Below are 24,054 nucleotides of genomic sequence, written 5' to 3'. Positions count from 1 at the left end.
TTCCTGCCTGGGCAGGGGGTTGGACTAGAAGTCCTCCAAGGTTCCTTCCAACTCTGTTATTCTATTCTATTCTATTCTATTCTATTCTATTCTATTCTATTCTATTCTATCCTATCCTATCCTATCCTATCCTATCCTATCCTATTCTTAATTTGACTGCCGGATGCTTCAAAAGGAGAAGCAAAGAAGTTGCAGGCATGGCTAAAAGCCTTGCCTTATTTAAATTATTTTTTAAATAATTTTTTTAAATGTTCCTTGACAATCTCATCCATTCATATCCCACTATGCCATGTTCAGTGGGAAATCTATCCACTTATAACATCTACATAATCTGGTTGGGACTTTGGTGGATCTCGAATAATGAAAATAATGTTTCTTCTTAACTGAAAAAATGTAACTTTATTTTTGAGATTTGGGAGAAATGGATGGACGAAGAGAGCTATGACCTATTCCTATACGGAATGTATAGAAATGGTAAGTGGTAGGCCTCTTTTAGACAGTTGTTACTGCTGAAGCAGAAGGTTGCTACCAATGGTGGTATTCAGCTGGTTCAGACCAGTTCGGGCGAATCAGTAGCGGCGACCGTGGGTGGGTCTGCCCACCCGCCCCTGTGTAATACTGTCCTATTTAGCCACGTTTTCAAAGCCGGGTGCATGTGCAGAAGGCGCGTGTGTGAGCAAAGCAAATGCGTGGAAGGCCAGGCGCATGCACGAAAGGTGCATCCGCGCGCGGGGCAAACTGGTGGTAAGAATATGGGAAACCCACCTCTGGTTGCTACTGTCTGTAAGCCTCCAATCTGAAAGTAAAGAAAGATGAAGACACTCTCAGAAGAACTAGGTAAATATAGGGCAGTGGTGGGTTGCTCCCGGTTCGCACCGGTTTGCAAGAACCAGTAGTAAAAAATTTTAGTAGTTTGGAGAACTGGTAATAACATTGGCTGGCCACGCCCCTGAACCGGTCCCCCGCCCGGTCACTTACCCCGCCCACCTCATCAGAGGCTTTTTTTTTTTTTTTTTTTACTTTTAAAAGCATTTTTTCTATAACCTCTTCGGCTGAAGAGGTTGTAGGGAAAAAACTGCCTTTAAAAGCCTCTGGCAATCCCAGCTGAGTTGCCTGATGGTCAGAGGCTTTTAAAAGCATTTTTTTCTGCAACCTCTTAAGGTTGTAGAAAAAATGCTTTTAAAAGTAAAACAAAAAAAATTGGCCATGCCCACCCAGTCACATTAACCCCCACCACCACCACCAAACCATGCCCACAAAACCGGTAGTAAAAAATTTTATAACCCACTCCTGATATAGGGTAACATTTTAGTCTCAGTTCTAAAAACATTTGTAGAGAGAATAGTGAGGTGACTGAATGTTAAGTGGGTTTTTATTTTCTCTGTCCTGAATTATTATGCACTTTGATTTTAATCCCCTTGCTTGGATTCTAGCCCTACCTTGTAATGGTGCGGTATCTGTTAGTTAGATTGTAGCATTGCCACCCAATTTTACTTGGCAGGGCTTCTATGCTTTTAACCATGGTATAGGTATTGCTTCTGTCTAAGAATAATAGCAGAGAAATAACAATGGGTTTTTATAGCACACAGGTAGCAAGCTGGGTTGCTTTAGAAGCACAATTGGCTATTTCTAATATATTCAACAGCTACAGGGAGTGTATTTTCATTTATAAATAGGGTTCAGTTACTTCTGAATGCTCTGCTAGAATGACTCAAATCCAGTGGCTTGTCAAAGACATTCCGATGAAATGGCTACTATCCATTCTGTTTTTCCCATAATTCGACGGTGTTCATTGCAAAGTCAGATTCTTCTACCTGCAGGTTTTTCTGAAACAACATACAAGACCTTTTTAAACCATCGCATTGTGTTGCTATACTTTTCCAAGCATTGTTAAAGTTACTTATATCAGATAGAATAACAGATCTCATAAGTATACTCTAGGCCAGGGGTGTCAAACTCACATTGTCACGGTGGCATCATGTGATGTATTGGGACTTTTTTCCCCTTCACTAAACCGGGCATGGGTGTGGCCAGCACCTGACACATCTGGTCCACAGGCCGGGAGTTTGACAGCCCTGCTCTAAGCCATATATGTTCATCATATTCTTTCTTTTATTTAATGTGAGATGCAGTGGTTCAGTGGCTTAATGACACTGGAGAAGGTCTGTATTTTGGTGGTTCGAGTTTAAGCACCGTGTGACGGAATGAGTTCCCATTATTTGCCCAACTCCTGCCAGTTCAAAAGCATGTTACATGCAAGTAGATAAACAGGCACCACTTAGGTGGGGGGAAAAAACATGCTTTGAGCGGCAGTATGAATTCAACCAGTGCCAGACTTGCTCAAATGTGATGCTCAAATGTAAGGTAACATTGGAGGTGGGAAAAAAAGCCCTGGGTGATGCTGCAGAGACTTGAGACTTGAACGTGGTCAAGTCATATGGATGTAGAACTAGTCTGCCTCCATGGTGCACTCTGGATAGTATGTGAGCATGAACAGAATGAACTGTGTCAATCTGTACAAGCATCTACTTTGTACTAGCCCTGTAGTGTCCTGGCTAATGCAACATTATCATATACTAAATAATAATTTTATAATAATTATAACATTTATTGTAATAATTGTAAACGTAATATTGTAATATTACAAGAGTCAAGGGCCTGAGCAATGAGCCACATCTTCAGAGCCCTTCAAAATACCGGTAGGGTGGGGGCTGTTTATTCCTTTTATAGTGCTGTTTTTCCACTTTTCATAATGCCATAGATGTATTAATACCTGATAAGTATAATTAATATTAAGCAGCTTTCTGTCTTTTTCAGGATTTGAAGTGTAACCCAACCTCTTGCTTGATGAGAATCATAATTAAAACAATCGCCTACAATCTGAGTTGCTTTTGGCAGGAGAAATTACAGAATGGACCAACAATATTGTATATATTAAACTAGTCTCTTTTCATAAATCTTAACCCTTTTACCTTTGGAATAAACCTATCACTTGCTCACAGAGATAAATTAATGGGAAAGATTGTTCTGATACATTTGGATATTTGGAGTTGCAATTGCGGGTAATCTTTGATTTACAACAATTCATTTAGCTGCTGTTAGAAATTACAACGGTATTGAAAAATAACTTCTGGCTGATTTTTCTCTCTTACTGTAAAACTGTCGCAGAATCCTCATGGTCACATGATCAAAATCCAGGTGCTTGGCAATGGCGAATACTTATGACAGTTCACTGTCTCAGGGTCATGTGATCACCATTTGTAACTTTCCCAGCCAACTTCCAACAAACAAAGTCAATGGGGGACACCAGATTCACTTAACAACTATATGATTCACTTAATAACTGCAGTGATTTGTTTAACAACTGTGGCAAAAAGATTGTAAAATGGGACACAACTCAACAACTGCCTTGCAAGTTAGCAATGTTAGCAATGGAAATTTTGGGCTCAATTGTGATCATAAGTCAAGGACTATAGATCATTTCAAATATAAAATCTTATTTTCTTCCCTAAGCTTATTTTCTGATCCAGGCAGTGGTGGGTTTCAACCGCTGTTAACAACTGGTTTGCTTTGCAATTGCGCTTTGCAAGCCCATTTTGTTTAAAAACAGCTGAGGCGCAGCAATCCGCTCTGCCGCGCCTATCAGCTGGGCTGAAAACAAACGAATATAGGTAAGTATAGGGCAGGAGCAGGCAGGAGGGCCCAGCTGATCGTCAGAGCAAACCGGTTCGCTCTCAGCTCACCATCGGAGCAACCGGTTTGCCCAAACCAGACCGAATAGGCTGAATCCCAACCTGGATCCAGGGCATAAACTTAGTGAAAATGAATGTTCTAATAGGACTGGTTGCCCGTCCATATTTAAAGCTTGCTGTGCTCATGTTAAAAAGGAAGTCAAATCTGTATATAATTAACTTTTCTTATTTAATTTCCTTTTTCGGCATATTTACCAGTAAGGGAGAAGGAGTATTGGATTTTCTCCGTGACAGGATTTACGGTTCACTTTTCTTGATTCACTGTCCATTATTTAACACGAGTTCTAATCATTCAGCAACTGTAAAATCATGTGAGTTGCTCCCTTTTCAAAGAGCCATTATAGATCAACTAGGCAGAAATTTGATCAAAGAGTAAGGGTGGGCTGAGACATTTTCTTTGGTCCTTGAGCCAAAAGATGATATTCATCGTTCACATCCCAAACAAATGGGTTTCCAATCTTTTCTTGAAAGCCTCCAGAAATGAAACACCCACAACTCAAGGAGGCAAGCTGTCCCACTGATTAATCATTCTCTCTGTCAGGTAATTTCTCCTTCAATGACATTGAAAAACTGGAACTACCGTGTTTTCCCGAAAATAAGACTGGGCCTTATATTAATTTTTGCTCCACAAGATGCATTAGGGCTTATTTTCTGGTTAGGTCTTATTTTGGGGAAAATACGGCACTAAATGCATCCATCTGGCTGGCAATCTTAACTGAGGCTTATTTTGGAGGTAGGGCTTATATTACAAGCATCCTGAAAAATCATGTCAGGACTCTGGTTGGGTCCTATTTTCGGGAAAACAGGGTACTTGTTGCAAGCTGATTCCAAATACATTTCCAAAGTTTGCTAGTTCTAAACTTTAAAGCCCTAAATAGTTTAGAATTTTACTTTTAGAACTTCACATTATAGATACTTCTCTACGAAGCTGTCACGTGCTAGGTTCTGCAAAAGAGGCTCCTTTAAAAACATTCCTGTTCTCAGAGACTTGAACGTTTCCCCGTTCAAAGTTAAGGGTCTCCTCTTGCATCAAGTCAAATCTTTATTATGGTCATCGACCAGTACTCCTCTGGCTTCTCAAGTCCTGGAACCCACACCCTGTTCTGTATCCTTGGGACGTTTCTTATTATCAAGACCTTTCAAGATTCAGTAATAATATTTTTTCTTGTTTGCATTTGATTTTTAACTGCCTTGAATCTCCTACCATGGAAAAAAAGAAGTCTTACATTGTAATAAACTTGGCTTGTGTTTTTATCTCACTCCAGCTCAGGCAGAAATAGCAACACCTATTTATTTTCAATTCTTATCACTTCCCACTGACACTATCTGTTCATGTGTTCCATTTGGAACAATGCACGATTATAAAGTTCTCTGTGCTTCTAAATTGGACTCTTATGAAACTGACTTTCGGTATATAACTAGTATGCTTCTTTACCACATTGAATGGCTGTAATGTTCTGTAGTAGGGAATCTTCCAAGCACAAGGAAAATCTCTTGTGTAAATCTCAGCAGATGGGATATATAATTGACTTCTTTCGTATTTCAGTGGGGTGTTAAAACATTTCCAACTCTTTTCAAAAGATTTTAAAACTGCCTTGTGCTTATACTGCAGGATAGGTTAGATTGAATATTCATATAGATTGAATATAAACAAACTATGATTTACCAATCCAATAAATTATGAGTTATAAACCATTATGTTTAGAATCACACAGCACACACAAGCCAAAACAAAGCAAAGCTACTAGAATTCCTTTGCCACCATGGCCATTCCTGAGCATTGGCATTCATGTTTATGCTTATGTTTTGTTTTATTAAATTTGTATACCGCCCTACTCCCGAAGGACTCAGGGCGGTGAACAGGCACAGGATAAAATACAGAAATACAAAAGTTAAAAACAATTTAAAACCAAATTAAATAATTTAGCCCACGACAATTAAAATCCCAATAAATTTAAAACAAATTAAAATTTCAATTTAAAATTTAAAAGAAAGGGGAGAAAAATTAGGCCAGGCCGGCTTGCTGGAATAAGAGGGTCTTAAGAGCACGGCGGAAGGTGCGTAGATCCGGGATCCTCCGTATCTCCAGGGGGAGCTCGTTCCAGATAGTGGGTGCCCCCACAGAGAAGGCCCTCCCCCTGGGGGCCGCCAGTCGACACTGTTTGGCTGACGGCACCTAGAGGAGCCCCTCTCTATGAGAGCGTACCAGCCGGTGGGAGGCTATTTGTGGTAGTAGGCGGTCCCGTAAATAACCATATCCTAAGCCATGGAGTGCTTTAAAGGTGGTAACCAAAACCTTGAAGCGCACACAGAAGACTACTGGGAGCCAGTGCAGCTCGCGCAGGAGAGGTGTTACATGGGAGCGCCATGTTGCTCCCATAACCACCCGCGCGGCCGCACTCTGCGCCAGTTGGAGCCTCCGCGTGCTCCTCAAGGGGAGCCCCATATAGAGAGCATTACAATAGTCCAGGCGGGACTATTATGCAGATATTCATATATCTGGATGATATTTAACTAAAACTTTTAAACTAGTATATTGAGAGCTAATACTTCCTGTATTAAAAAAATTAATATCCTGTTGATCTATAGCAGGGATGTCAAACTCGATTTCATTGAGGGCCACATCAGGGTTATAATTTACATTCTGTTGTCCTTGGCCATCTACTATGTTGAGTAAGGTGGTTATAGAAATAGAATAACAGAGTTGGAAGGGACCTTGGAGGTCTTCTAGTCCAACCCCCTGCCAAGGCAGGAAACCCTACACCACTTCAGACAAATGGTTATCCAACATCTTCTTAAAAACTCCCAGTGTTGGAGTATTCACAACTTCTGGAGGCAAGTGGTTCCACTGATTAATTGTTCTAACTGTCAGGAAATTTCTCCTTAGTTCTAAGTCGCTTCTCTCCTTGATTAGTTTCCACCCATTGCTTTTTGTCCTGCCCTCAGGTGCTTTGGAGAATAGCTTGACTCCCTCTTTTTTGTGGCAGCCCCTGAGATATTGGAACTGCTATCATGTCTTCCCTAGTCCTTCTTTTCATTAAACTAGAAATACCCAGTTCCTGCAACTGTTCTTCATATGTTGTGTTTGACCTCGAGGGGCCACAGTGGGTGTGGCCAGGGTGGGCATGGCCAGCTCGCCATCACTCGTATCAGAGGTGCCTGTGGTGGCCTGAGCCCTTTGCCAGAGAAAACAGGCTCCTGAGCTCCATTTTTGCCTGTGATAGCCTCCTCTCCCCCTGCTAGTGAAAACGGAGCTTGGGAGGGCCACATGCGGCTCTCCCAAGATGTGTTGTCACTGGCAGAGGCACCGAGGGCCAGTCTTTCACTGTTTCCAGGGTGGCCCGTGGCCAGATCTAAGCACCCCGCAGGCCAGATCTGGCCTCCGGGCCTTGAGTCTGACACCCCTGATCTATAGATCCTTACCCTAAATGGCCTAATTTTTTAAAAAATATAATAGATATAATATAAAAGAAATGAGCATGAGCAGCTATTACTTTAAATTTAGAATGCAGAAAACATGGAACATTTGAGCCAGTTCCCATTCATTGCTTGCAGAGCAAATATTTAGAAGAGATTCCCCTGAAACATATCTATATACTACTAAAATTCTTGTCTATTTGATTGTATATAATGCAGTTTGGCAAAACAGTGCATCATAAACAAACATTTTTGAATCCACATACTTCAAATGAGCTTATAGAATGCATCCAAAATCTGACTTATTTATTTATTTATTTATTTATTTATTTATTTATTTATTTATTTATTTGATTTATATTGCCGCTTATTCGCACATGGCGACTCAAGGCATCTTACAAAAATATAAAAATATAATATAAAAAACAATAAAACTAATAAAAGAATCATATATAATAAAATAAACTCCCCGCCCCTGTCCCAGCAACAACACATCATATGAGCCATTTAATGGTCTCCATCCTGCTCCGCGTTCCCTAGGCCCACTGGCAGAACTAGGACTTCAGCGCCTTCCAGAAGAATGTTAGAGTAGGGGCCATTTTAATCTCTGGGGGAATGATGTTCCAGAGAGAGGGAGCCACCATTGAGAAGGCCCTTCTTCTGGGTCCCACTAGGAGATGGGACCTGCAACATTCCTTGCGTCCCCACTGTAGTGGGTTGAGTATATGTGACCGGCAAGAGACAGTCCCTCAGATAACCTGGTCCCAAACAATGAAGGGCTTTAAAGGTGACAACCAGCACCTTGAATTGTACCTGGAAGCAAATTGGCAATGCAGCCCCCGCAGGAGCCCCCGAAGGAGAGGTGATACATGTGCACACCGAGGTGCAGCCCCCGCAGGAGAGGTGATACATGTGCACACCGAGGTCTGCACAAAACCATGCACTTATATCTTCCATGGGATTAAAATTTGGCAAAACTGTGCCTGCTTAGTGGTACCATCAGTTATATTCACATGCTCATCTTTTCCAATGCTCCTTGCCAGCTTACTACAACAAAGTCAAGGGGTAAATTGGCAGGAAGTGGGAAGTTGCTCCTGCCCCTGCTACTTTTTTGCCCATTTGTGGTCATTTTGTTTCTCTGTTTAGATAAAGAAATATCTCTGAAACACTGTCCGAGAATATCACAGGTTGTCTAGTTGTCTTTTAAATTCCGTCTGCAGAGGTGTGCTCATTCAGACATGCAAATCAATATGAGTGTTGTGTTCAGCAACCAGTGACCATATATATGGACTGGCTCCCAGTTGTAATGCAGAGGAGATAACACAAGTGATTGCTTGGTGTTATCTTGCAATGGTAACCAAGGTTTCCATATATACATCACAGTTTAAAAGTGACATCATAATGCCACATTATAATGCATCCTGCTCAGTGTGTTTATCTTTTGCTCATATTAAAAGCAGCACCAGGAAGAGGCTGTATGGTGAGGTTGGAACAGGGAAACAAATGAGGCAGATAAAGGAAGAGAGGAATGGTGGAACTGTCATAGCCTGAGGTGTAACAACTGATGGAGAACTGCCAGGTATGACATATTATTTCATGAGCATTACAAAGGGAGTGGTGAATTAAAGAGAATGCTTCTTCATGATCAAACATACTTGGAGGCACATGAGTTTTCTTTCCAATCCAGAGTTGAACTATACACCCTATTTATAAAACAACATAATTTCCTATAACTATATAGAGCAATCTGTGGAAAATACGGGTGCCCCCTTCACATTTTAGCAATCTCTCTGAAATACTGACATTGGGGAATTGATTCAGAATGGCTGGTTATATTCATTTATTGTGAAACAGGTTTACCTTCTTTTATAGGTATTCAGAGCTAACTACAAATAATGAAACTTGAATTGTGAGCATCTTTTATGATTTTGTCTGCTGTGAGAATCTAGGTTATATGTCTTTACCATTTCTAGAAAAGGTAATAAACTAACTAGGGCAATCAAAAGTAGCTTCTAATCTAATCCACAAACCATGTTAAAGTGGATTAAGGTAATCCATTTATCTACATTGTAAGAAACATTGTAAAATATTTATTGAAGGCTGATCTATGAATGAATATAATGAATATAACATATGCTTACACCAGCATGAATACATCAAATAGCATATATATTAATCTTACATAAATTGGTCTTTATCTTTAATTAATCCACTTTGTAGCTTTTTATATGATATAAATTACTTTTCATATATATGCGCATTATGTTTTTTCATTATGGTTTTAACCATTCTCCATTTCTCCAGAATGAGTGATGTTGTTGTACAGAGACGTCTATTTGATATCTGAAGTTATGAGTAGCTATAACTAAAATTAGTATGTTTAGAGATAAAATCTTCTGAGATGAGTAACCCATTGTTACTAGAACATTTTTTTTTAAAGGTTGAGAAGATCTACAGAGGTCATTCACTATTCAGAGTACAAAGTGGGACATTTTTCTCTTGTCGGGAAAAGGGGGCTCATGTTGACACATTAATTTCTCTCTTCCCATGTTTGATCTTTTCTTTCTGATCCTGGGCCTGATTTAATAGTGATTTTATAAAACAAAAAGCCAAAATAATAATTCAGTAATGTTCTATGAAAACCCTTCATAGGCAATACTGATCAGCTAAATCAAGTAAATTGTCAAGTGATTCATATGTGGTACAAATATTTCAGACATCCAGGAGACAGAGACTAAGTTAGTCTGTTCCCTTTAAAAAAAAAAATCCTTCCAAAAGCATAATACTTTTATTATGTGACAGAAGGAGAAATAAATACTTAATAAATACTTTTATTATGTGACAGAAGAAGAAATAAATACTTAATAAATACTTTTATTATGTGACAGAAGGAGAAATAAATATGTTCTAACTGTGATGGATCTCAAAATGCAAGTACTTTACTTGAGAAATAGGATGCTGTGCTCTTCTCTTCACTACAACAATAAATACAGATAGGAAATTGATGTATAGTTAGCACAAGTACCTCTCCTATGTGTTGGTTTTTATTTTTGTTGTGGTAAGGGAGAAAATGTAACTTATCTGCAACTTGTGATCATTTGTGAAAAAGTTACAACCACCGTAGTAGTAAGATGACAACTAAGGTCAAGCTATATGTTCCCAGACTTTTAGGTACCTAGGGGCACTGCCAGCTGACCAGTGCTTATGTCACTTCTGACTTCACTTAAGTCACTTCTGACTTCACAATGAAAAGCAGGGCTTTATAGCTTTGCTTCAGTCCATTATTGTTCATTTTCTGTAAGCAAGGGCAGCCTTGTCTCAACATCTCAAAACCCCTCTATAAAAAGAGGCAGGAATAGCCTTTGCACAGACGTGGAAAGAGAAAGATACCCCAACTGAAGAGGAAATACTACTAACAATTTTCAACTGCGCAGAAATGGATAGATTCAAGGATAAAGTTATCCTTGGAACTCAAGGATAAAAGCGAAACATTGTACTATAAAATCTGGGTAAAATTTTACGAATTTTACGGTTTACGGTTAGATAAAAGGAGGATAGCCGAGACAAAAGTGTAGTGTTAGACTAGAATTATATACGTTATTATAGATAAATATGTATGTGAATTGTATAGATAGGTATATGTAGGTATAGATATGTACTGTATAATTATATAGGAATAAGGTATAAATTACTATTATTATACTATGTTTAAATAATGTATAAGGTGTAAGGAATATATTATTATGTATTAGTTTAAAGTTTTGGAAGATGCTTGGGACCAGTGATGTCATATCTATGTCCAATGTTTTTAATTTTGAACTACTAATAAAAAACTTTTTTAAAAAAAAAAGGCAGGAAAAAGAAGTATTTCGTATGTTTGATGTTTGTGATAGTAGTAAGCCACCAAGGTTTTCATGCTGGTGTAGTCTGGACCTTTTATCCAGCTGTGATAATCAGCTGCCATGTCAGGAGATCAAGAACTAGATAGGGAGGCCATCATATTGCAGCAAAAAGAAGACAGCCACTAGCATGATGTTAAGCTGAGGTAATCATATAATTGCTGAAGGGGGTCAATTAATCAGTAATTGGAAGTATGCTATCATCTGAAAATGATCTAGGATATCTGTTTGTTCCTTTTTGAGGAAAAATAGTCCCAGGATGTTATTTCCAGGGAAGGAGTAAAAACAGAAGGAAATAATTGCTATTTTTCCTTTTCTTTTTTTCTTTGCAATTCCTTCAATTACTTTCTTTCCAGCTGTTGTAGCATTTGAGATTCATGTTTTATTGTGAAAGTAAAGTCGAGGATAACTTGTTTTAGCATTTTTTTTTCTAGATTTCCAATCCTAACTAGAAAGTAGTTAAGGAAAATGTGGATCCATTTTTGTCATCAGAATAAGATTTAAATTTATTTATTCATATTTAGTTTACCTTCCTGTTTTTTATCTACTAGAGATATAAAAAAAGGCAAATAACATAATAACATAATCAGTGTTATCTATAAGCTCATAATTTAACATTAATTGTAATAATTACTACAACATACTAATATTGTTAGTATTTATTGGCCTGGCTAAAGAGATCTGTTTTAAGAAATTTAAAGAATATAAAGAGATTCTGTTTCCAGAAATTTACATTCGTTTGTTTGATAAATGGGTGCAGTACACACTTCAAAAAGCATATTTTACTCCTTCATAGTCCATCTGATTAATAGATATTAACAGATACTATGGCAGCAGCCATTTCCCCTTTGAAATATTTTAAGATTTTCACCCCGATTCTTTTTCAACCAACTGTGTTAGAATGGAAAACCTATTGAAATGAGAAAGTGAGTGCAGCTGTACAGTATTTGAAAACACCCAAAGTATTGACTCATGGGAATATTTCAGGGTGAAAACAAATAAAGTCAATAATGTGTTCTTGTGTACCTCTCAAATAGGACTAGCCATGCATGTTGAAGGGGACATGCTCCTAAGAGCACAATTTTGTCTAAATAAAATACATTATTTAGTCTTGGGGCTGCTATATTTGCTTTCTGGTTGATACTCTTTTCTAGTAGTCAGTCATACATAAGAAATCTTTGTGCTGCAATGTGACTTAATCACAAATGACAAACCATATATGCAGCATTACCTTACATTCAATGTTTACTGATCTTTGATAAGGTTAACCTGTCCCCACCTCTTGAAGTTCTACAGCACCTGTTCATGCCTTACCTATAAAGGAAGAACGGAATCTTGCAAAAATACCAAGTACTATTTCAAATTCCTGTAATATTTTATTTTTCCCTCTGAGCAGAGGTGGGTTTCAGCAGGCTCTGACCAGTTTTGGAGAACTGGTAGCGGAAATTTTGAGTAGTTCGGAGAGCCAGTAGTAAAAATTCTGACTGGCCCCACTCCATCTATTCTTTGCCTCCCAAGTCCCAGCTGATAAGGGAGGAAATGGGGATTTTGTAGTAACCTTTCCCTGGATTGGGGAGGGAATGGAGATTTTACAGTATCCTTCCCCTGGAGTGGGGAGGGAATGGAGATTTTACAGTATCCTTCCCCTGGAGTGGGGTGGAATGCAGATTTTACAGTATCCTTCCCCTGCCACACCCACCAAGCCACATCCACAGAACCGGTAGTAAACATTTTTTGAAACCCACCACTGCCTCTGAGGTACAGATTAGATTCCCCCCCCCCACTCTGTGAAATATTCATTCCACTTTCCTGTCACCCAATACAAAGTCTGCAGACCTGTAGGTTGGCATGGAACGGTATGAATAATCTTTTCTAGTTGGGTAGAGCTCTCTACTATGAGTTTAAATCCAGCACTTTCTGAAAACAAAATGTTAGACTAATGGAGGATTGTTGCCAACACGGTTCTTTTTTCTTTAAGTGTCTTTAAATTGATAGTGTGCTATTTTCTTGGCTTTCTTGAGGAAGGATTTTTTGTTTATATATAATAAACCTAATATAAATCAATATAATATTAAAAGTTTATGATCCTGTGGCCCGAATATTGGACATGCCTGTTCTAAATGATTTTGAAATGTACCATACAAGAATCTAATTTAATGTGTATAACCTTAAACTACAGGAAGCAAAATATTCTGGTTTCTGTTAACTTTTGACAACATTCTCACTGTTGCTATGTTTACTTCTTATAATTCTGTAGCCATTTCAGTGCTCTGTTTAATCACAGAACTGTGTTATATATTATTAATAAGCTTGCCTTAACAATAGGGTAAAAGTAGAAAATAAAGATGATTTTGATGGAAATAAGCAGGAATTATTTATTACCTAGGTAAAACTTGCTAAAACACTTTTTTTAAAGTCCAGAATAACAAGATAACATTCGGAAATGGCTCAAGCAGATGTCCCTCTAATTCACGGGGGTATGAATTAAGGAAGGGAAGGACTGTCAGCGCAATCTCACTTGTTATTATAGCCCATCTCCATCAAAGAAAGTTTAGTCTTCCTGTGAAGCTAATTTCCTGATCTGGTCTTCCTAACTGAACTGGCAGCAAAAAAGAAATTAAGAAATTCATATCATAAACACAGAACTGAACCTAAAACAAACAATGAAACAGCTGATTAATAATCAAATTTAGGGAAAACTTACTCCAGCAAAATACCTGAGGAAGGATTAGTGCATTTTATTTCATTCTCTCTAAAGGAAAGCTAGGATTTTTCTTTTCTGCAAACACCAAAGATATGAGTAAAATGGTACTGAAGCTTAAAATTTGCGAAATACCACATTACATTCTTGTAATGAATTTACCTTGTCCCTTACACAGAAAAGCCTACTCTGACTTGAGCTCCGCTCCTGAGGATTTCAGAACACATCTACGTGGTTTTCTTGGCACAAATGGGATGTGTTTGTAATTTGTTGATCTAATCTGGTATATAGGCCCGGTAAATACTGGAGGTCTATTATAATGCTAGATAGATCTAGCACAACCTAGCTTTCTGAGAGCAGCCAAAACTGGCTAGGTAAAATAAGTAGGCCGCCAATTAATTCAGAGGGATTAGGAAGGAAAGGAAAAAAAGATCATATCTGGAGATTTGTCAGCACATTTTCTATGCATAATAAACGAAATGCTAAAAAGAAACAAGGCAAGAGAGGAAATGCAAGTTAGTCCTGAAAGCACACTTCTGTGTCAATCAAACTACAAGGACAGGTATGATATACACTGCTCCATTTTTTTTACATTACAGACATACAGTATATTAAATGCTCTATTATTTGTTGTTCTTTTATTCAAAGAATCCTGGTGATGTAATTTTTTTAAAAAATATTGCCTATTTTTGTCTGTTTTAAATGGAGATACCACTGAGCTACAGTCCTTCCTTTTTAATGACCGCTGTTAACATAAGAAGCTTGAAGGTGCTGGATTGGGTATCTGGATGTTTAATTAGTTTTTTGTGTAAAAATGCTAATCGAGAAGCATGTTGATTGTTTGGAACAGAGGAATATGAATCTGCAATTCTGTTCCATTTAGATCAGGGGTGTTAAACTCAAAGCTCGCGGGCCAGATCCAGCCCGTGAGGTGGTTAGATCTGGTCTGTGGGGGGCCCCTGGAAACAGTGAAGGACCAGCCCATGGTGCCTCTGCCAGCGAAAATGGGAGCTCGGGAGGGCAGCCCCCCCCAGCTCTGTTTTCGCTGGCAGAGGTTTGCAGGAGGCCTTCGCGGCCAAAAATGTTACTCAGGAGCCCGTTTTCTCTGGCAGAGCGCTCAGGCCATGGGCACCCCCGATACGAGTGACATCAAGCTGGCCACACCCACCCTGGCCAGCCCCCTGAGGTCAAATACAAGACTGATGCGGCCCTCAATGAAATCAAGTTTGACATCCCTGATTTAGATGATCTCAGCTGGCTTCAGAAGCATTACCATTCATGAAATATTTCAGAGGAACATACTATGCCCATAACAATTATAGATAAACTACAGGTTGCCCACCTTCTTTCTGCTGCTTCTGAAAAAAATGTGCCAGGTGGGATAGATACATACATACATAGCATACACATTACTAGAATGAGACAGAGACAATTTCTCTGGTTGACTCTTACTTAAACCAAAAAGACCAGATAATGGGGACAAGGGTAACTTATGGTAGTTAAAACCACTATCTACCGTGCCTTGAGTAAATACATGCTTGTTTCTAGGCCTGTTTTTTTTTCTAAAACAAACCCTTTGTGCAATGGAATTTAAGTTTGCAGCATATAGCAGCATTTGAATTATAATTCACTTTCTACATTGCTGAATTGTAAAATTATTTCTTGCATTTGTTTCTTAAAGTTCTCCACTCTTTTATAATACAAACACAAACTGATGGTGCGGTGTATGATAAAAGTCTGCTCATCATCATTGGAATATATTTCCAATACTTTTCAAAATGCATTCCAATCGAGAACAAAGAATCCTATTTCTCTAAAAAGGTCATACTTTAAGGCCATGCTGAAGTCTCAGTTATCTTGATATACTATAAGTGCCTTCACCCATTGCAATTCAGATCTTTAGCCATGTCATCTTTACAACTACAGCCAGAGATGGGTTTCACCAGGTTCTGACCAGTTCTGGAGAACCAGTAGCGGAAATTTTGAGTAGTTCAGAGAACCATTAGTAAAAATTCTGACTGGCCCCGCCGCCATCTATTCTCTGCCTTCCAAGTCCCAGCTGATTGGGAGAAAATGGAGATTTTTACAGTATCCTTCCCCGGTCATGCCTAAGCCACACCCACCAAGCCATGCCATGTCCACTAAGCCACACCCACAGAACCGGTAGTCAGTGGTGGGTTGCCCCCGGTTTGGACCGGTTCGCAAGAACCAGTAGTAAAACCAGTGGGAGGCCCCGCCCATCACCCCGGATGTCGTCATTAGCGATCTGCGCATGCGAGCGCGTGCGAACCCATTGCAAACTGGTGGTAAAGATAAGTAGAACCCACCCCTGCCGGTAATAAAAATTTTTGAAACCCAGCACTGACTACAGCATCTGGAAACTGATCCCCTATGTGGAGAGATTTCATGATTCCCAACTCCATTATAAAAGCATAAACGTATACATTCACTTCCATGTCCTCAATTTTCACAGAAATATGATGGAAAAAGTCAAGAACCCAAAGAATGTCCACTATGTAGTCGGAGAGCTAAAGAGCCTACCAAACAGCTTTGAACTCTGAAAATCCACAGTGATGAATTCCAGAGATGAGGGCCCTCCACCAAACATGTCAATTTAGTTTATCTAAGAAATGTTTGCAAAATAGAGAACATGAACTAGGCAATGTTTTTTTCACTTAGCATAATAGTCATACAAAAGTATCTACTAAAGGACTTGGGACAGGGATCCTATTCAAATAATCCACAGAATAAACTTGTAAAATTCAGTACTGTCTTGGATCTTGCCTTTGCAAGTTACATCAGAAAGCCAGCATAACCACACCGTTTATGCATAGAATAAAGTGCAAACAGCTAGATGACAGCAAAGAGATTCACAAAAGTCTAACTTTATACTGTCTTTTAGTGGATCTTTGTATTTGAGACAGAGTAGTTCTAATAATAGAACAGAATAATTGTTAGAAGGGATCTTGATGGTCTTCTATTCCATGCCCACCCACCCCCATCCCCATTGAATCAGGAAACCCTGTACCATTTCAGACAAATGGTTGTCCAATTCCTTCTTAAACCCTCCAATGTTGGAGCACCCATAACTTCTGGAGGCAAGTTGTTCCACTGATTAATTGTTCTGTCCAGAAATTTCTCCCTAGTTCTAGGTTGATTCTCTCCTTGATTAGATTCCATCCATTACTTCTTGTCCTCCCTTCAGCTGCTTTGGGGACTAGAATTAACCCGTCTTCTTTGTGGTAGCCCCTGAGATATTGGAACACTGCTATCATGTCACCCCTAGTCCTTCTTTTCATTAAACTAAACATACCAAATTCCTACAACTGTTCGTCATGTTTTAGCCTCCAGTCCCCTAATCATCTTTGTTGCTCTTCCATGCACTCTTTCTAAAGTCTCAACATATATTAAATTACGACAACCAAAACTGGATGCAATATTCCAAGTGTGGTCTTACCAAGGCATTATAATGTGGCATTAACACTTCATGTGATCTTGATTCTATTCTTCTGTTAATGCAGCCTAGGACTGTGTAGGCATTTCTGGCAGCTGCAGCATACTCATGGCTCATATTTAAGTGATTGTCCACTAGGACTCCAAGATGCCATACTTGTGCATTGGTTTTTCTTGTCTAAATGTAGAACCTTACTTTTCTCTACATTGAATTTCATTTTGTTAGATAGGGCCAGTGTTCAAATCTGTCAAGATCCTTCTGTATCTTGAGCGTTCTGGAGTATTGACTATTCCTGCCAGTTTGGTGTTGTCTGCAAATTTGATGAGTTCTCGACTTCTATCCCCTCATCTAAATCATTCATGAAGATATTGAACAGTACTGGGCCTAAGGCCTTGGGGTACTCCACCACATACTTCCCTCCATATAGATCAGTGGTGGGTTTCAAAAATTTTTACTACTGGTTCTGTGGGTGTGGCTTGGTGGGCGTGGCATGTCTTGATGGGTGTGGTTTTGTGGGCGTGGCAGGGGAAGGTTACTGTAAAATCTCCATTCCCATCCCACTCCCGGGGAAGGATATTGCAAAATCCCCATTTCCTCCTGATCAGCTGGGACTTGGGAGGCAGAGAATAGATAGGGGTGGGGCCAGTCAGAATTTTTACTACCGGTTCTCCGAACTACTCAAAATTTCCGCTACGGGTTCTCCAGAACTGGTCAGAACCTGCTGAATCTCACCTCTGGCATAGATGCAGTTCCATTAAGGATTACATGTTGAGTGTACTCGCCATGTAGTCCTTAATATAGCTTTTTTTCATATTGCATCTTGCCTAGAAAAATCAAGCTGCAATAAACTAATCCTTAAACTACTAGAGGATCACTCACCTAAAAAGAAAGTAAAAGCAATAAGTGTCTTCCTATATCTGGAGTGCAAGACTATGGTTTTAAAATTTATCGTAAGTAGCAGCATCTTGCAGAATGTGGTTGATCTTGAAAAGCTAAACATGATTGGAGCTGGTTAGCACTTGCATGGGTAATTATCAGGAAGCCCCAAGGCTGCAGATAGACTAGAAAGTTGAAAGGACATTCAAAGAAGAAAATGCCAATCTACGTCTAACTTATTGCCAGGAAAATACCATGGATTTACCAAGAGCTGAGCCAAAACTGAAGGAGCTTTGACTCTACTTTCTGTTGGGTCATGTTTAGTACTAATGACCAGGTTCTTTTTTCTCTTATATTTATATATCAAATTTTGAAACCTCTCATCTCACTCACAGAATGACTCTGGGCAGTGTATAATTAAAACATAAACCCACATATAAATATTACATTCCCGTAGGAGGCAATTAAAACAGGAATAAAATAATTAAAATTTGAAACTTAAAAAGGCGGGGGAGGTCATGTAAGGCACTGATCAACCCCTCGGCTCTGTGCTCCTCTGTGAGCTCCAAGCAAGTTATCAGAGTCAAGTCAAAAGTTGGGAGAGGGGTGGGTTCCACCTCACTTCTGTGGTGACAATGCTCCAAAGGTTGGGAGCAACAGCAGAGAAAGGTTTTTTCTAGATCCTACCTGTCGAAATTCTTTGAATGACGGTGTCTGTAACATACCTCCCTGACTAGGTAGGACAGCTGATGTAATATTTTCAGTATCTAATTACAGGTAGTCCTTGACTTACAATAGTTCATTTAGTGACCATTCAAAATTACAATGGCACTGAAAAAAGTGACTTGGTATGACCGTTTTTCACATTTATGACAGTTGCAGCTTCCCCATGGTCACATGATCATATGCTTGGCCTATTAATGACAGTTGCAGTGTCCCGGGGTCATGGGATCGCCTTTTGCGACCTTCTGACAAGTACTGTGTTACTAACTTAACCATTGAAATGATTCACTTAACAGTGGCAAGAAAAGTGGCAAAATGAGGCAAAACTCACTTAGCAAATGTTTCACTTAGCAGCATAAATTTTGGACTCAATTGTGGGGTTCTAAAGCTGAGAACCACCTGTACTCTTTTATCCTTCCCTTTAATCGAATATAGAGGAAAATATCATAGCAAATGTATATTTTTGTTCCAGAATAGAATAGAATAGAATAGAATAGAATAGAATAGAATAGAATAGAATAGAATAGAATAGAATAGAATAGAATAGAATAGAATAGAATAGTTCCGGTTGGCGAGCTGCAGCGACATGGTGCTGAGTGAGTGACTGTCACCCCTCAACACCGTTTGTCACCGCGTTTTGGGGATCCCTTCGGGGGCGCGGGTCCTGGAGAGCCCCGCGGACAATAGAGAGAGTCGGGTGAGCGAGAAAGTGAAGCGCACACACTTCTCGCTAAACCGGGCGGCTCTGTCAAGCCAACGCGTGTGAAGTCAGCCTCTCAATGGCTGACCCGAAGCTGTGGTAGCTGACAACTAGACGGGAAGCAAGGAAGATCGGAGGCTGCAGTGTCGAGATCGAACCGTGTCCTCCCTGCCTACGCGTGAGTGAACATCAGGAAGGGGCCGGCGGAGTCGGGCGAGAAGGGCTTAAACAGAAAAAGAGCGGCGACGGAGAGTGGAGAATAGACGGAAAGATCACGGAGCTCGACAAGCCGGCGCAGAGAATAAGAAATTGAGGTTGCTAAATTACCTGCGCAAGAAGGGGATCGGTGGGTAAAAGGAGTAAGGAAGCTAAAAGAACTCAGAAGAACTTCTCTTTTCTTTATTTGCTGGTTAAAGCAGAAAGATGAACTAAGTTGGAGATTGGACCCTATCTAATTGTGCCAGAGAACAGGAAGTGCAGCCATTGAAGAAGTCTGACAGAGCAAACTGAAAAGGACAGGCACGGAGACGATCTAGCTTCGAGGCTTACCATAGAGTTTTGACAGTTTTGACAGTGACAAAGTAAACGTGAGAAGAAGTTAGGACTGGATGAGACTGGCGGCTGAGTGAGAAAGAAAGAATATTGCCCCTTTGCTTTTGGGAAAATATTGCTTGCCCCCAACTAAAAACTTGGAGATTTTCCCCCCCTTTTTCCTCTCTCTTCTGAAAAATCTTTTTTTCAATATTTTGATCCTCTGCATATTAACATTGTTATCAACAAGAAACGTAGATCTCTATATTAATTAATTGCTTATATACAAGATATATTCCTATAGAGCTTATTAGATTTATATCTATTTATTCAACCATTTAATTATATTTAATTATATTTATTTACATCTATATATATATCTGTACAAATAATATTTTCATATATTGCTACATTGTTATATTAGAATTATAATTCCTAAACATACTAACTTATTGATAATTAGAAGTATAGAAATTTGAATTAATAATTTTTTTTCTTTTAAGCAGTAATTTAAACATAAGAATTGCAGTTATAGAGCATAGATTTATCTAGGAGTACTGATAACGGGTTATTGATTAGAATTACCAGGTCTTGAATTAATTACGAATAAGTAGAAATAAGCCCCTATTAATCAATTACTATTTAATACACCAATTAATTATTATTTATTTAAGACATTGATGGAAAGTAATGTAGATTGAGGAATAGATATTGATGGTTAAGTTTATTTAAGATACATGTGACATAAGTGATAAATAGATATCGATCGAAAAAAAAAAAAAAAAAAATCTCCCCCCTACACCTTGAAGAAGTGTATATATATATATATATATATATATATATATATATATATATATATATATATATATATATATATATATATATATATATATATATAAAAGGGTGACAGCTAGTGTATGAAAATTTGGAGAAATATCGAGAAAATAATTAGAGAACAAAAAATAATTTTGAAAGAAATGACGAGCATATCATCAACGATCCTGAAAACAGGGAAGAAGACCCCCTCAAATCCAACCATATCCATGACCTCCCCGGCTACCCAAAAATCAATGGAAGGACTACAAAAAACAGACAAGGCCATAGCAACACCAACATTATTAACAGTTCAGTCAACATTGACACTAATCCAAGAAACGATGATGGCCATGCAGGAAAAAATGTCCAATAACCACACTGAACTAAAAACAGATATCCACCAACTGGACCAGAAGATGAATGAGATTCAAGTCTCAATCTCGAACAACGAACAAAGGATCCAGAAGGCGGAGCAAAAAATAGAACAAAATGAGAAGAAACTGGACATGGTAGATCAGACGTTGACGATGCAAAATAAGGAATTAGAAGATTCATTAACACAATTAGAGATGGACAGGGCGTCGTTCTACTTGCGCTTTCAAAATGTGGAAGAAGGAAAAGACGAGGATTTGGGAGAGAAGATGGCGGAACTAATTGCAGAAGTACTCCAACAAGACAAACGCGAGATCATTAGAGAACTGGACGACGTCTATAGAGTCCAAACAAACTATGCGAGGAGGAACAGGCTCCCCAGAGAAGTCCACATTAGATTCGCAAGAAAAAAAGTAAAAGATACTTTATACAGTATGGCGAGGGATGGACAAATAACATACAGAGGAAAAGAAGTGATAATACTAAAACAGATCCCGAGAAGAGTGAGGGAGGTGAGAAAAGGATACAGATTTTTGGCTGTGCAATTGAATAAAAGAAATATATTATTCAGATGGCTCCTGCCAGAGGGGATGCTAATCACCTGGCAGGGGAGAAAAATAAAAATAGACAGCTTGAGCACAGCACAAGACTTTCTCGACCAGTTAAGAGGTGCAGAAGAAGAACAAAGTAGTAAGGAGGAAATAGAGGCGATAAATCTAGAAGAGGAAGAAACCGCGGAGGAGAAGAAGACCGAAGAAGAAGCTAAGGAGAAAAAAATAAGACCAGTAAGAGCCGTAAGACTAAATAAGAACTAAAGCCGAGCAAGGAAAACAGGAATGAAGGATTTGAAATTAATTTCAGTAAATGTCAATGGTTTAAACGACAGTAAAAAAAGGAAATTAACACTTACAAAGCTAGCAAAACAAAATATGGACATAATTTGCTTGCAGGAGGTCCATATAAAAAAGGATGAGGGCAAATGTCTGGAGTATAAAAAATATGGCAAACTATTTACCTCATTAGCAGAAAAAAGAAAGAGAGGGGTAGCAATTTATGTTAAAAAAGGAATTGAAGCAGAATTGAAATATAATGATACAAAGGGCAGAATACTTATGGTTGAAGTTACGATAGAAAACTCTAAAATGTTACTAGTGGGCATTTATGCTCCAAACAAAAAACAAGGAGAATTTTTTCAAAAGTTACGTGAACAATTAGGGAATATGGAACATAATGAAATCTGCATGATAGGTGATTTCAATGGAATTGTAGACCCAGATAACGACCATAAAAGCAATAAAATGAATAAAAACAAAAGAGTGACTTTACCAAAAACCTTTTTCGATCTGGTGGAGGAAATGAATTTAATCGACATATGGCGAACTTTGCATCCAAGCGAAAGACAATTTACATTCTATTCCAACTCGCAACAGTCATGGTCGAGATTAGATATGGCTTGGGTCACCAGGACGCTGGGGTTAGAAATAGAGATGGCAGAAATTAGCCCAAACATTTGGGCAGACCACAATCCCCTGGAAATAAAATGGAGAAATGTAAAGAGAAAGAAACAACAGAGATGGAGGTTCAATACAAAACTATTATGTGACAAAGAGTGCGTAGAAAAACTGAGAGGAGAAATAAAGACTTTTTTTGAAGAAAACGAGAATCAAGGGACACCCCGTGAAATAGTTTGGGACACAATGAAGGCCTACTTGAGGGGGGTAATAATATCCTATACCGCATATAAAAACAAACTAAAAAGAAAATCTAGGGAAGATCTCATTAAACAGCTAGATGAAGCAGAAAAGAAACTCCAGAAAATGCCTGGAGATACTGTAGTAAAAGAAAATTGGATGGTGTGGAGACATAAATTAAATATTCTAGATCAAGAAGAGCTAGCCCAAAAAATAAAAAGAACAAAACAGCACTATTTTGAGAATGCAAATAAATCGGGCAGGTGGCTGGCCTATAAATTAAAAAAGGAAAATGAAAAAGGGACAATTCAGATATTAGAAGATGCTGAGGGAAATCTCTTAAATAAAGAAGAAGATAAACTAGAAAGAGCGAGAGAGTACTATGAATCCTTATACAAAGAAGAGGAGACCTCGGAGGAAAAAATAGACCAATACTTGGCAAAGGCGGAGCTCCCGCAAATAACGGAGGAAGAGAAGGAGATGCTAAACGCTAAGATAACAACTGAAGAATTTAAAAAAGCCCTTTCCAAACTCAAAAATAACAAATCACCTGGCCCAGACGGATTTCCAGGAGAAATATATAAAAAATTGGAAGAAATCTTACAACCCAAATTAATGGAAATTTTTAACGAGGTTTTGACGGGCTCAAAAATTCCTGATTCGTGGAGGGAAGCTCATGTCACACTACTGCCGAAAGAAGGTGCTGACCCCAAAAAAATTCAAAATTATAGACCGATCTCACTTCTAAACACTGATTACAAACTATTCATGTGTATAATGGCAGAAAGAACCAAAAAAATATTAAATAATTGGATTCATAAAGACCAAAATGGATTTCTCCCGGGACGACAAATTAGGGACAACTTGAGAATTGTATTAGACACTCTAGAGTACTACGAAGAACATCCAGAAAAGCAGCTGGCCTTAGTTTTTTTGGATGCCCAAAAGGCATTCGATAATCTAAACTGGAATTTTATGACTAAGCAAATTAAAATAATGGGATTCGGGCAAAACTTCGAAAAAATGATAAAAACTATCTATGATAATCAGAGGGCGAGCATTCTAGTAAATGGTGACAGGACAAGAATTTTTCAAATTAAGAAAGGTGTAAGGCAAGGCTGC

At 38.7% G+C, this 24,054-nt stretch overlaps 1 protein-coding gene and 1 long non-coding RNA gene across 8 annotated transcripts in view; both read left to right on the top strand.

Moving 5' to 3' along the window:
* Window positions 1-3,975: 3,975 nt before the first annotated feature.
* Window positions 3,976-24,054, top strand: part of SPATA13 (spermatogenesis associated 13) — a 132,787-nt gene continuing 112,708 nt past the window's right edge. For 3 of the 7 annotated variants that reach the window (XM_034410448.3, XM_034410397.3, XM_087894692.1), the window contains exon 1: window positions 8,573-8,748. In XM_034410448.3, coding sequence (XP_034266339.2) covers window positions 8,734-8,748 — 15 coding nt within the window. In that variant the 5' untranslated portion in view covers window positions 8,573-8,733. Of the gene's footprint in view, window positions 4,064-8,572; window positions 8,749-24,054 lie in introns of those variants that run through there. The other 4 variants (XM_087894697.1, XM_087894693.1, XM_034410408.3 and 1 more) reach the window with 2 other exon arrangements.
* The window catches only part of LOC148113303 (uncharacterized), a 52,926-nt gene continuing 39,481 nt past the window's right edge, over window positions 10,610-24,054 (top strand). The window contains exon 1 of the long non-coding RNA XR_009621014.2: window positions 10,610-10,678. This is a non-coding gene — a long non-coding RNA (uncharacterized LOC148113303). The remainder of the gene's footprint in view (window positions 10,679-24,054) is intronic.

The sequence above is a fragment of the Pantherophis guttatus genome, chromosome 5 (genome assembly GCF_059756535.1).
Source record: "Pantherophis guttatus breed Tessera chromosome 5, ASM5975653v1, whole genome shotgun sequence".
Lineage (NCBI taxonomy): Eukaryota > Metazoa > Chordata > Lepidosauria > Squamata > Colubridae > Pantherophis > Pantherophis guttatus.
This window is presented reverse-complemented; position numbering and strand designations above follow the sequence as displayed.